This window comes from Natator depressus, chromosome 6, assembly GCF_965152275.1.
Source record: "Natator depressus isolate rNatDep1 chromosome 6, rNatDep2.hap1, whole genome shotgun sequence".
NCBI classification, from domain to species: domain Eukaryota; kingdom Metazoa; phylum Chordata; order Testudines; family Cheloniidae; genus Natator; species Natator depressus.
Genome location: NC_134239.1, coordinates 41,591,527 through 41,605,641, shown reverse-complemented (window position 1 = coordinate 41,605,641; position 14,115 = coordinate 41,591,527). Strand labels below are relative to the sequence as shown.

The window sequence follows — 14,115 nt, the reverse complement described above, 5'->3', positions numbered from 1 at the left end:
GTGTCATGACTCCCCCCCCACGAACAGGCTTACAAACAGTTTAGCCAAAAAGAAGGTTAAGTGTTGCAAAGCCTGCCCCCATAAAAGGAGAAAAAGCAGTACATTTTAATAAAACTAAAAACACCATCACATTGGACTATTTATTGTGAATCATTAAAATACTGTAAGGTTATATTAAAATTTTCTTGTGAAATGAATTTGGCAGTCTAACAAATACAACATATATTCAACATGATTAATAGTCTTTGCTCATTAAAGAGTTTATGACTGAATGTACTGATTGTATATTCAATCATAGCCTAATACAATATACATACAATACATACTACATACGCACATAGCCTAATACAACAAACTGAGAGGTACCAAAGTATAGTACACTTACCAGGATAAATTTTAAAAGACCAAATATATTAATGTATAATATGTAACATAAAAAAGTATTAGGTAAACTATTAACTACTTTTGAGATCTATCTTCAGTGGCAGTTGAGTTTCCTAATCACGTCACAGGATCAAGTCCTTAGTCTCAGAAAACATTGTTCACTATAATTTATAGGATAAACGAGAATGGTGTCTTACCTGTGAATTTTCTTTATAAAACCATCAGAGAGACAGTCTTTTCAGTGAGTGTTCCGGTCTCCATAGGAACTGAAGGCAGACCAAATCTTTGCTCTGAGCCAAAGCTTTGGACTGCCCTCCAAGAAGAATATTCCAGAATGATAGTATTTTTCAGCTATGGACACTAGTGAGATAAAAGTTTTAAAGTGCTATTCAACTCAAATTATTTACAGCCGAGCCTTGCAATGAAGTTTAAGGATTTCCTAGGAGAACATGCTAATTGGGAAATGGTGTAAGCAAGGGGGAACATTTCTTGCCCTTCTGCTTCCTGTTGCTGTCTCAGACAGAGGGTTAAGACAAAGTGCTTCCTCAGAAAACTAAATGGAAAAAAAATTAGTAGTTTTGCAGCGAAACTCCTTGAAGCCAATGAGAAACCAGTGTGAAATTTAGTCAAAGTTATTTTCAAAATATTGAGAAAAGCTCTGCTATAAAAGGGAGTCCTTGAGTCTGCCATCTGTACATTTGGAGGCAGAAAATTCTGTAAAGTTCTTCCAGAAAGGCAGTTCCAAGCAAAGAACAGAATAAAGATCTGGTCTCCCTCCAGTTGCTATAGATATGGAGGACCACCACTCGAATTATGCTGGAATGCTCAGGAACAATGTTCCAGCCCTTTTTGGAGGAGCTGGAATAGCATTCCAGTACTTCTGAGCCTGCTCCTCACTCCAGAAGGAGAAAGAAACAGCCACCTCTCCTTCTGAAGTGGGCCTGGAAGTGGAAGAGGTGGATGAGGCAGAAATAACATCTCTTCATGCTGCCTCTTCCAACTCTTCCACTTCTGGGCCCACTCTGGAAGGAGAGGTGGCAGCTCAGTAACCCAGGTTGAGGGAGTCCCCCTCGGTTCCACCAGGGTTCCACCCAGGTTACCGAGCCGCCATCTCTCCTTTCACAGTGGGGAGCTGGGCCTGGCAGTTCTAGCATTTCATTTTTTTAGGACTCAAGAAGACCATTGTGAAGACTGTCTGACATACAGCGAACAAGAATGCACATTAAGAATCAAAATTTCATAAGAAAAGTCAGCTACACATCATCAAGAATTATCAGTATTTAAATATGAAGTAGCAGCTTCTACTTTAATAATGTTGACTGCATATTAAGTAATCCTGGATATGATTTACAAAACAGAAAGTTATACTTACGTAACTGTGACGCTTACGGAAATCTGAAGGACTGCTTATACAGACTTTGTCTCCTTCCAAGCCAATTACTCTTTTACAGATATTTGATTTGGGGTCATTTGGGCTTTTTGCAATTACAATATCACCTCTGGGGGAACAAATTGTAAAGAAATGTCAGTACAGAACACTCTTTGGATGAATATATATAAAACTAATAATTAATAGTCATTGAATTGAAAAAAATATGTATTTCTTGTTGAGAACCACTGCCTATAATCTCCATTTTTTTCCCATGACAAACTCAGCTAAAAGGACCAGTTATTCTCTATATGTTTTAAAAAGCACATCTGAAGAAATTCAACGTATACTACGTGAACAACAACAAAAATACAGCTGCTCGTCATCTGACGATGCCCTGAACAAGTAACAGCCATTTACATCGCTGTGTTTGCTGCCTACTATACACAGATCAGCCTCAAGTTTCTTGTATACACCAACCTTCTTCAAATCCTCTGCAAAACCCTCTTCTTTCAGGAAACCTTACAATGTCTATTTCCAAGAGTCTGTTATCCCCTACGTTACTTCTGTTTACCCTATCGTCCCTTAGTTGCATGCATTAGATTGTAAACTACAATAGTCAGAGCAAGGGCCTTGTTTTTTATGTGGCTGATGACCACTATGTACACATGCATGCTCCATAAAATAATAAGGGGGCATAGGGACAATATAAGAAATGGTACTTTCATCATTTCTGGTGAGAATCTCTCCCCTAACTTCCTGCCTGGAAACAACAATACTAGCAGCTCACCATATAGGGCAAGATAAATGAAAAATAGGAAGTCTTATTCAGTGTGATGCTCGTCTGAGAAACGTGGTTGGAAGGACACAAGGGATTTTCAATCTTTTGGCCAAAATTCCAAAAGTGACATGCACTACGTCCCAGGAGAACTCTGAGTGAAGTAATCTTGTATCGTGTGACTAAAAGCAAAACTTTTAATCTGTCTTCCCTTCTAGAGATAAAGTGAAATGAGACTGGCACTTACAAAAAACAATTAAAAGAAGATGAAAACAGGAAAAAAGACAAGAGACAGTGAGTTGCCATAGGGAATACACTGGAAAGGCAATGGACAGAGCGATATTCATTATCATGACAAACTTTAGAAAACTAAACAAAGCAACATACTTCTGAATGCAATAAAAATGGCGGCTAAGATTCTCCGAAAAGACAATGTCAGAATTTTGAATTGTTGGTTCCATTGAAGGTCCAGAACACTGTAAATTTAAACAAAAATTACTATTTGAAAAATATTTTAACTTGTATAATACTTAAGAGATTATTTGCAAATAAGTCACCAAAAAGCTATAATTTGGGGGAAAAAATAGACTAGATCCTTAGCTGTAGCCAAGGAGTACAAGACACATTTGAAAAGGGAATGTATAAAGGTTCCTTTTGAGCTCCCACAACTTAAGTGTTATGGAAATATCAATACATTGTGCATCAGTCTACTCTGATCTCCAACAAGATCGCTCTATGCTGCACCAGCTGCCAACAATCCCAAAAGGCCATTACAGCAGCCAAGGATCATCAGGAAGTTGTGGGGAGGATCTGCAGGGTACTCTCACCTGGCTCCTTTCCTCAGCCATTATGAGGTGGAGTGGCAAAGAAGTTGTGACAGTAGCTCTACATCATCATCAACTACCACCAATTTCTGGGGTGCCAGGTTTACTAGGTTTAGTGCTGGTAGAGCTAAGAACAGGATTGGGAAAAAAATGCTTTTTTAAAGAGCTATTTGTGGTCCCAGCTTTCTGCAAGGTGCTCAATGCCTTTAACTGAAGAAACGAAGCATGATGTTAAACTGCTGATAATGCTAAAACTTTCCACTCTTATAATAAAGTTCTGATTAAACGCATTATCCTTATTAGCATGAAAATGTAAATTACCACAACAATTCCTCCAAGGTACTCAAAGGCACAGTGTGCTATGCAGCCATATTGAATGGTATACCCCAGAAGTCGAAAGGTTTTTCCCATGACATCTCGAAGCATAGCACAGTGTTACTGTTGTGCAGCTGGCCCTAAAGTATATTAATAAAAGGTACATAATTAGTCAATACACTTTTTAGAAAAAAGCGTCAGAGTTGCTCAATGTGTTCGGTTTTTAAAACGGCAGTCATATGTAATATTTCAAATTAATGAGAAGACAAGGAGCAAATTATTAGAAATAATGGAAATATTAACTCACTGAGATGAACAGCACTTGTGGTTTCGAATAGTGTGCTGTTTGAACTATAATCCCAACAGTGTGTGGCTAATACACAGCTCTATGACTATTTCACTGGATGAAGAAAGTGCAGTTGACTGACATGCCCAGCATGTAACTGAAATGATTTGGATGAGAACTAGTGGGCAGCTGAAATAAGGGAAAGTGGTTTAGGCATGGGGAAATAATAGCAGGAAATGGCAGAAAATGTCTTCTCCCTGGGCTGGGGCTTTTGTTACACAAGTTTGCAGCTGGGCTTTCTTGCTGGATGTCCAGATATCACTGGTCAAAAGTATATTTTCTATCTGTACTTAAATGGAAGGTTGTGATCATTCCTTTCAGATGTGGAACTTGGCACAGTTATTTTTTGCCTCTCACCTGGATACTGGACTACAGCAAAGCACTTCATTTGGGGCTACACCTGAAAACCACTTGTAAACTTCAGCTGGTGCAGAAGTGGCAGCCCACAGAGAACATAATACCTGACCCAAGAGGCTGCCATGGTGCAATTCAAGGTGTTCGTTCTGATCTAAAAAGCCTGAATGATTTGAGTTCTGCATAAGCTAAAGACCAGCTCTCTCTTCACACACTACCCCAGCTAAAAGATTTGAGAATACAGTATTTCTTGTTTTATGTCTGGGATGGAATGGACTCACTGCCAAAGACTGCAGAGGAGAAGCACATAGAAGGGACATTTTCAGCTATCATTTTTCTGGGAAGGAGTTCGTTTTGTTCTACGCTGGTCCATTTTCTGAAGCTCCACTGAGACCTGGAAGGAAGATGGTGCCTCAGCAGAGATGAACCAGCTTCTTTTAGTGAGAACTGGGGAAGCCTGCAAGTCAGGAGAGGAGGTGGTGGTACTGGTCATAAAAATCTCTGCTTCTGGATTCGCTGTCACTTGGATTACTAGCAGATGAGGACTCACCCAATCATCCATACAGGTGGCATCCACCACACAGAATGAACTTAGGATATAAGAGAGTACCAATATATCAGAGAGAGGATATATGTATTCAGTTTATTAAAATTAGTGGTGTGTTTAAGTGGCATTTTTCACAATCGAGCAAAGCATTTAAGCACATGCTTAAATTCTTTGTTGGATCAGGACCTAACAGCTAACTTTTACTATAAAATGCTTATTTCTCAGCTAAAATGATCTTCATGTTGGCTACCATGAAATATTTTCTACCACCTTACTGAAGAACATCTGTGTCTTGTGTAACTTCTTAGGGCTCCATCCTACAAGGTGATGAGTACCTCTTGAGAAGCAATTGGTGCCCTCAGATCTGAAGCCAAAACAAGAGTTCAGAACTTTAGATTGTCAGGTCTTTGAAACAGGGAATGGGTCTGATTTTATGTTTTAAAAGCAGTCTGTAAGTTTATGATAGTATATTTACATAATACTGATGTGATTATTTTAATCAAATAAAGAGATTGTATCTTAACCACAGTTCTTTTTCAAGTGCTGGCATTACATTTTAGTTTTAATAAGAAACACTTCACAACCAAAGAGAGAATTGTTTTTGTTAGCAATGACAAACATTTATGGCCCAATTCACCACAGGAAACTGCAGTAATCAATCTGTCCTTTAAAGGTGACTTCAGTGGGTACACTGCACTGCAAAAAACCACCTGTTGCAGCAGGTCTCAGAGCCTGGGTCTATAGACTTGCACTAGAGCTTGGGCTCTGAAACCTGGCAAGGGGGACAGATCTCAGATCCTGAGCTCCAGTCCAAGTGGGAATGCCTACGCTGTTACTTTCAGTATCACAGTGCAAGCCCAAGTCTGTATACAGACTCTTGAGACTCACTGCCACAGTTTTGTTTTTGTTTTTTGCTGTGTACACATACCCAGAGGGACCATTCACATGAGTAAGGGTTTTCGTGACTAGACCTAATATGACGGAGAATGCATCAATCTGACTGGAAAAAAGCACCCCGCACTTGTTAACAAGGCTTTATTTAGACACCAGGAAAAATAATAAAATTGTGGATATGAAAAAAAATTGAGAATCCTGAAGTTTTTGGGTGTGTCCTTATTTTTTGGTGCACTGTTCAATACAGTAATACCTAAATTCTCAGTTTTCCACAGAGCTCCTATTTAAGTAAATAAGAAAGCCTATACTGATCAACACCTTAAATTTCTATAATTCTAGTTTACCAAAATATAGACAACACTATATAAACAGACATTCTGCTGCCCTGTTGACCTAGCCTTGCAATAAAATTCTAGTCAAACCAGGAGAGGAAGTGCCAACTTTTCAGCCTAATTAAAACTACTGAAATGTAATTATGGTAACATGTACATTTCTTTCCCACCCCCCTCTTTCCCACTCCCAAAATTATCAAGGGAACAGACTTTAAAATATTAAGATAATGCAGTGTGACGGTTCCACAGATAAATTTAGTTTAAAAACCAAGAAATAGAGGCTTCTAAAGGAACGTTAACTCAATGAAACTCCACATTTTGGATGAAATCCTGGCCCCTTAAAGACAGTGGGAGTTTTACCATTGACTTCAGTCGGGCCAGGATTTCTCCCCCTCTGTTATACTGCATTAATGTAAAAAAAAAACCAAACCAAAATATTATGCTACATGTTTGATAAAATAAAGAAATAAAAAATATTATCTATCTGCATTCGGGCTTAGTTAACACTGATGTATAAACCTTCACTTCTGTATTTTATGACACAATTTTAAATGGGGAAACATAGGATTACATTAACATAGGGTTAAACACGGTGTATTTTATTTCAGCAAAATTCCCATCGAAATCAATGGGTTTTTTTTACTTGAATAAAGATAGAACTAAAAATCTAGATTTGCTTTGTATTTAGTATTTACTTGTAAAGATAAATAAAAAGCAGAATAATGTCTACAAAAATATTTTGAAATTTTTTTCTTGTAGTTTCTTATTCCAAAAGCATTTGCTTAACACCTTTCATATCAAAGATCACCATCATGGTAAACTTAAATGAGCAATGATTTAGTATACTTAATATAGCCAGGTAACAAATTTCATAACAGTGAAACAGAATGTAACCAAAAAGATTTCAGTCATATGGTGAAATTACCAACAAAAACTTTGTCACAACTAGTGGCCAAGACAGTGTATAAAAGGGTAGAAATTCACTAATTTATAAAGGAATCAAATCATGAAAAACCTTGTCGATCATCTAGCAAAACCTTAACATCAATTATTTGCCTAATTTGGTGCATGCAATGTCTAGACCACAGTATGTAGAGAAGACCTTCTGTAAACTAATACTTGAACCACTCCATTTTGAACTAATTGCAATTTCATTAAGAGTTATTCCGGAGACCCAGAAAAGTGACTCGGCTTTACTCAACCTAGAATATTTAAAAGTATGTACTAAAGCCTTGATTCCACAGAGAGAAAGGCTGTTAGCCTAGAAATGTTTTTAAGGTGATAAAAGGAAGACTGAGTGGTGGCAGATCGATTAGAGTCATATGACAAGTGTGAATTAATGGCCTCAACATTTCTAGCAAGAGTTGCAATAGCAATATTTATCTCCTACAGTAATTGCTAGAGAGGCTGCCTCAGCCAGAAGTCAATATAAAAGCCTAACAAAAATACCCTAGTGTTATTAGACTTCAGACTGATCTAATTCTGAAACATCATGTTAATATATGATTATATTAATACAGCAGAAAGACTTCAGCTACTTGTGGATGGTCCACAAGAAACAACAGGTAAATCCTAATTTTATAAATTAAAGAATTTTTGGTTGCAGTACATTAAATATAAAAATATTTAACTTTAACACTGTGGGAAACAGAAGCACATAATAGTTATAAGAGCAAAAGCAAGAGAGTGAAAAAAGAGCCACTGTGTTGTACCCCCTTCCTGACTGATAAATGGTGTAGAATTTATTTTCAAACAGAACTGGTAGAGAAAGACTTCTCATTAAGAAAACATGGGTCTCTTGGAGAGAAACACAAAGCTCTACTGTGGGGCTACTGGCTGGGCCAGCAACGTCCAATAATTAAAAATCACGAGTGTCACTTCCCTGATCTGAGAAGAAACTTGTTTTTATTTCACCAAGCTATTACATACTTGTTAGTGTACCATACCAAACACATGCAGTAAATTTCTTCTCAAAGCTTGTAAAGAACATACCTACTAAACTCCATCATCCCCTGGATACCTCAATTGACCAGCAACACTTTCTGAAGTTTTCAAGGAAATAAAGAATCTGGTAAAATGGCGATTGCTCTACCTACTGCAGCAACAGCCATTATAAAATTGCCCCCTAACCAAGGGAAATGTACAGCAAGCCAAGAGGTCTCAAGTCCTGTTCCCAATTGTTTTACTGACTGGCCTTAATAATTCTCTGCACTTCACAAGATTTAAGTGAAGTCTCACTCCACTACCCCAGGAAATAGAGAGAGATTATTACTCCTATTTCACATACAGTGTAAGAGAGGAACAGTAAATTATAGTGAAATATTCAGGACATCGGATATTCTTTATAAAGACGCGGAAATCACTTGACTGCTATAAGTATTTAAGATAATTAATGTCACAACAGTGGTAACATAGTTCAGACATAGTTATACATAGTTGTTTTTTCTACAATTAATGGGATAATTTCATAGAGTTCCCTTCACTATTTTATTGAGTAATATATTAAAGAATAACAAAATAATTAAAATCCCAAAACAAAGTTTTCAGTTTAAACAGTAAGCCTTCAATGAAATCTTATTTCGTTTGTATATGACACATTTACAGCATAATCCAATCAACTACAAAAACTTATGGTTCATTAACTTCTTTAAAATAAACCTGGCACTAATACTACTATTGTTGTGCTCTTGCACATTAGTAAGATCATGTAATATACATTTCCCTGGAAAAAATGATTCATCAGCACACTTAAATAGCATTTTATTAATTATAAAAAGATTAATATCTTAGCATCTTCAGGTGCCATATTAGTCAAATAGTTCATTTCAATACATTGTCTTGACAGCAGGCAACTACAGCAGATGTAAACATAAAAGCAATATTCATGATTAAAACCAAAATTTAAAGATTCAAGTCAGAGACCCATTGACAGCTTAATGCATTTGCTGTATAAACATTCTGATCACACAAATATTAGCATACAATACTGTTAATATTTTATGACTAATTCCAGATATTGCTATGTACTTATTGCAGAACTCTGACTCTTAGTTTTTAAGCTGAAAAAAGGAGGTTGATGGAAAAAGTTACATATCCACATTAAATTGTATTCTACATGATAAATATTTTATAAGAACAGCATAGTTTATATTCTGCAGCAAAGAAAACAAAATGCAATTACTAATATCTTCTGCTCATTTTTCTTACATATTCTATGTCTTTGTCACCTGACTTTTTTGTTTATAAAATGAATCACAGCTAGCAGGATAGAAATCACTTTGAGCTTCATGAATGACATCCAAGAGATGGGAAAGGATTAGTTCTCAGTTGCTGCCAGTTATAGCACCAGGTGGCTTTTTCTGCAGTGAAGGTGTTACCGATAATCCCATTACATTGGTACTAAATCTTGCAGACATCAAAATTATCACCAAGGTTCCTTTTCATCCCATCCTTTCCAAATGACTGGAAGTCGCTTCACCTGAAAGAAGTCAAATCCACATGCAGCTGCTGTTTTAGCAGCCAGCGGACTCCCTGAGAATGCCAATTGTGATCCAATTTCGCTGTGCTGGTGGCCCCCTATTCCCTGTCCAATAATACATCTGTTAAAAAATCCTACAGCTACAAATCAAGTTTAATCCTACCAGGGACCTCATGTTGGTCTTGTCTTCCAAAAAGGCAGCAGGTTCTGCTGTCTATCTCTGCTAGTGTCTGGGGAATACCCTTTAAATCCCAACCCTACTTAGAAGAATAAGCTAAGGATCACAAAACATGACCTCAGAAACCCTGATATGACTATATTCTGACCCAGAGGCATTCATTCTAGGTGAAGATTAGAACTTTGCATAATAAGATTACACAGCAAGTGAATGATATCAAGGGACTATCCATATGCAACCGCCTGGTTTTCTATAGACAGCCTGTGCTCTGCAATATGCAGTACAGACGAAACAGAGCTTGGTCTTTCTAGCTGAAATAAAATAGATTCACATAAATTAGTTGGCCATTTCCAGATTCCTAAATCCCCTATTACATCTTTTATTGACAGCTCCTGTGAGGATAGCACAAATGTTATTCCTTTTTTATTCTTTGCTTCTGTAACAGTCACATTCTAAGTGAAAAGTACATAGATTACGTCTAGAAATTCTTGGATTACAATTGCCTATGTACATAATAAAATTAGGAAATCAACAGAGATATTTATCATCTCCCTATAACCAATGGCATTATGTAAAACGAATGTTTTAACATTTTATGCCAATACTTTAAAGGCAGAAAGCACATAAAGAAGCAGCCAATAAAATACAGTTAAATTAAATATAATTTCCCTAAAACAGGCTTTATGGATTACAGTAAAAATGTTTGAGCATATTTTTATGATTCAAAAAAATCTATATATCTCCTTCTATTGTAAATGAATCATATAGTACCTATTGACTGAGATAAATTATCAATTTTTCCTGACTACAGAGAATACTACCCACCTTTCTTCTCAGGGTTTGTCTACACTACAGTGGCACAACTGCCACGCTGCAGCTATGCTGCTGTAGCTCTTCTAGTGTAGATACCGACTCCAGCAATGAGTGTTTTTCTGTTGCTGTAGTAAATCCACTCCCTAGAGCCAGGTCAACAGTATCTACCACAGGGCTTAGGTCAGCTTAACTACATCTCTTAAGGGTGTGAATTATTCACAGAGGGATGTAGCTAGGTTGACCTAAACTTTAGGTATGTAGGCCAGGTATCATAGTGTAACATCACAACTCACATCAGTGATTTTTCACAAAAATTACGCTAGACTTTTTTTTAAATCAAGGTACATTAATGAAAACAGAAGGAAAATTGAACTGTCTATTAATTACATTCAGGTCAAGTGTTTATCCACATTCTGGCTATCATTTTAATTTGTGTAAAAACTTTTTTTCATACTCAGGCTCCTTTAGGAGATCCTAATGTTACATGATCTAGAAGAGCTGGGAAAACTGAAAAGTAGTGCATCATATTTAATGGGAAAATATGTCCTATATAAAATATGGATACTTTTTTAAAAAAAACTTATCACTCATCAAATTAAAGAGAATACCTAGAATACCTTGTTACATAGAAGAGCTGTACTGTTTAGTTACTCCTTCCAAGAATAAAAGAGATAAATAGATTTTTCTCCTGATCCACTGATTTCTTTAGTAAGCAAGATTACAAAATAATGAGCAGGCAGTCCTCTCTCACAGAAGAGCCCACTAGAGGAAACGAAGGGAAGGAAAACTGATATTCTCTTCATTAAGTTTTCAACAGGTCTTTCCACTGAGGTAGGGGACAGGGTTTGACTCTACTGTTTTCAAATCCAGACTCATACAGGTTTCAGCCCCCAAAACTTGCAGATCTGGGAGGATTTGCTGTCTGTTCCTCTTTATCAACTCTTTCACCCTTCCTTGCAGCACAACTCCATCCTCAGGTGACTTCAAGAAGTCTAATACTGCAAGCCCTTACTCATTTAAAGCAATCCTTTGGGGTAGATGGAACTACTCATATGAATAAGGACTACTGGCTCACATGAGAATGGATCTGATCTTACAAACTTGCATCATCATATTAAAATTTCAGTATTTGGAACAATTCTCATTGACTGCCTTCTAGGGGTAAAATAGGATCCCCAAACAACCCTACTCCACCACATACAGCACTGCACTAATGACTATGTATATTCCGGAGCTTGTGTCTTCCTCCATAACACTATATATTGGACTTTGTTGAAGATAAGGTATTCACTTGATTGATCAGAGGTCTGATCATTCATGGCAAGTTCTAGGGATCTCAGTGTTACTGAACTATTTGCTTAGAAGTGAACTGCAAAATGTCAGGCTAGAGACCCTAAAGATGCTGGGAAACAAACAGCGTGGCCCATTCCCCAATGACTTTGCTGACGGCCTCCATTTGTATAAAGACTGAGATAGCATATTATGGTCACACAGCAAGTTTCAACTACCTACCCTACTAATTACAGTATCTCTAGTCCAGCTTTCAGTAAGTGCACTTCCTAGAGGTGAGAGAGAGTATTTAGGGTAAATATTTTAAAAAGCACCTAAGTGACTTAGGCCCTACAGCCCCATTTTTCAAAAGTGACTTAGGCCGTAGAACGTCTATGGGACTATGGAACCTAAATCACATTGTCTTAGGCCCTTTGAAGTCTCTTAGCATTAGGCACTTTTGAAAATTTCACCCTGGATTTATTCTCCCCACTGGACTAAAAACACAACACTTCATATTCACCATCACCAAAACCAACTGTATAGAAGAAAGTTTGAGTGTTTCAGTTTTAGCTCAAACACTGGCCTGACTAAAGTCATCAGTGGAGTGAGGTGGTTCAGAATTTTAATGTACTCTACATTTTTTAAAAAATCACTTCAAAAATACAAAATATTAAGATGAGCAGTATATGAATGCTAAGTTGGGAGCGGCTACGAAAAACAGTTTTAAAATCAAATCAAAGATACACAAGACTGACCTCAGCATTTCCTGAAAATACAGGAATCTCAAAATGAAATACTGGGGTATAGCAACAGGGACTTAATGAATGACTCTTTAATGTTCTTTACCTGTGTTTTTCTCAGTTAACAACAGTTTCATTTAATAAAGCAAAAATGTATATTCTTGCTATAAAAAGCAAAATGCTAAAACAGGTAAAAATGAAGGGTGAAATTCTAGCCCCACTGTGATCAAAATATTTACATTTTGCACTTTATCCTCAAAAAGTAACCTAAATAACACGATGGATGCAAATAAAGCATGTAATACTGCTACTTTCCTACATAAACTTTAACAGCTTTCCCAAAGCTTGCTATTAAGCTTTCAATGCATAAAACCAGACATATGTTCATGGATTCTGATTATACAATGAAGTCTTCATAATGCAACTTTTACAATAATTGCTCAAACCATGCCACACTTAACTGCTCTGTGTTTATATAATAAGAGAGAATTAAAAACAATATTTTATCACGTGGCTGCAAAATTTCATAATAGTGTTATTTCTGGTTTTTTTAGATCAACACAAATTCTGTAAGTTCTTCTCTACTTATGGATACAAGTATTAAAAAAAAAAGTACTTTCTAAACATCAATAGATGAGTGCAATGATATTCAGTCTAAGTTAATCCCCAGACATCCAAATCTATGAATAAAAATTCATCAGTTTTAAATACACTGAGCCTATTAAGCAAGAACAAAAGCATATGCACAAAAGAGCTTTTAATATATTTCAAAGCCCACAAGAGCCATGGTCTCATTAAAATTATAAATTACACAAACATGGAATGAAGATTCAAACTGCAGTGCAGCTAAGCAGATTACAGAAAACCCCGCGTTCCATATGATAACACACCATGGCCCTCCCAGATGGGGACTTGGAACAAAAAGGCCATCACTGTAGCTAGGGAAAACCTCCTTGTGATCTCTGGTTTCTGTTCAGCAGATGACAGCCAAATAATATGTTGATTATTCTGTTTGTGCTGCTAAGCTTGTAAGATGGAATAAAAGCGATATGATCTATTGTGAACTCAATGCTAATGTGTTGCTCCACTCATAAATAATATACTGAATTTATTTTGAAACTCTCTTTTTATCTGAGTTTCAGTTTTTAAATGCATGAACTAAAATAAAAGCCAGCATAAACTATTATTTAATTTGATGTTTTTCAAGTAAAAAATTAAGCTGACACAATAATAGTGACTACTTAGTGAATCAAATGAAGTACAGGCATCTTTCTCAAATTTAGCAAATGATTAGAAGGGTCCTGCTCTGCAAGATGTTGAGCACCTGCAACTCTTATACATTTCAATGGAAAAGGAGAGCCCTTAGCAGCTTGCAAGATATGTGCTTGTATTTTAGTGTAGGAAATTACTCAAATTCCAAAATTCAAGTTATGTCAAATAGTTGTTAATACATGCAATATTAGACATCCTATTACTGCAAAACATTTATAC

The 14,115-nt window shown here is 36.6% G+C and overlaps 1 protein-coding gene across 8 annotated transcripts in view; it reads right to left on the bottom strand.

Moving 5' to 3' along the window:
- The window catches only part of IMMP1L (inner mitochondrial membrane peptidase subunit 1), a 71,569-nt gene that overhangs the window by 28,765 nt on the left and 28,689 nt on the right, over positions 1 to 14,115 (bottom strand). For all 8 annotated transcript variants that reach the window (XM_074955141.1, XM_074955145.1, XM_074955148.1 and 5 more), the window contains 3 exons: positions 3,677 to 3,810; positions 2,919 to 3,007; positions 1,757 to 1,883 (listed from right to left, as the gene is read on the bottom strand). In XM_074955141.1, the coding sequence (XP_074811242.1) occupies positions 1,757 to 1,883; positions 2,919 to 3,007; positions 3,677 to 3,781 (321 nt within the window). In that variant the 5' untranslated portion in view covers positions 3,782 to 3,810. The remainder of the gene's footprint in view (positions 1 to 1,756; positions 1,884 to 2,918; positions 3,008 to 3,676; positions 3,811 to 14,115) is intronic.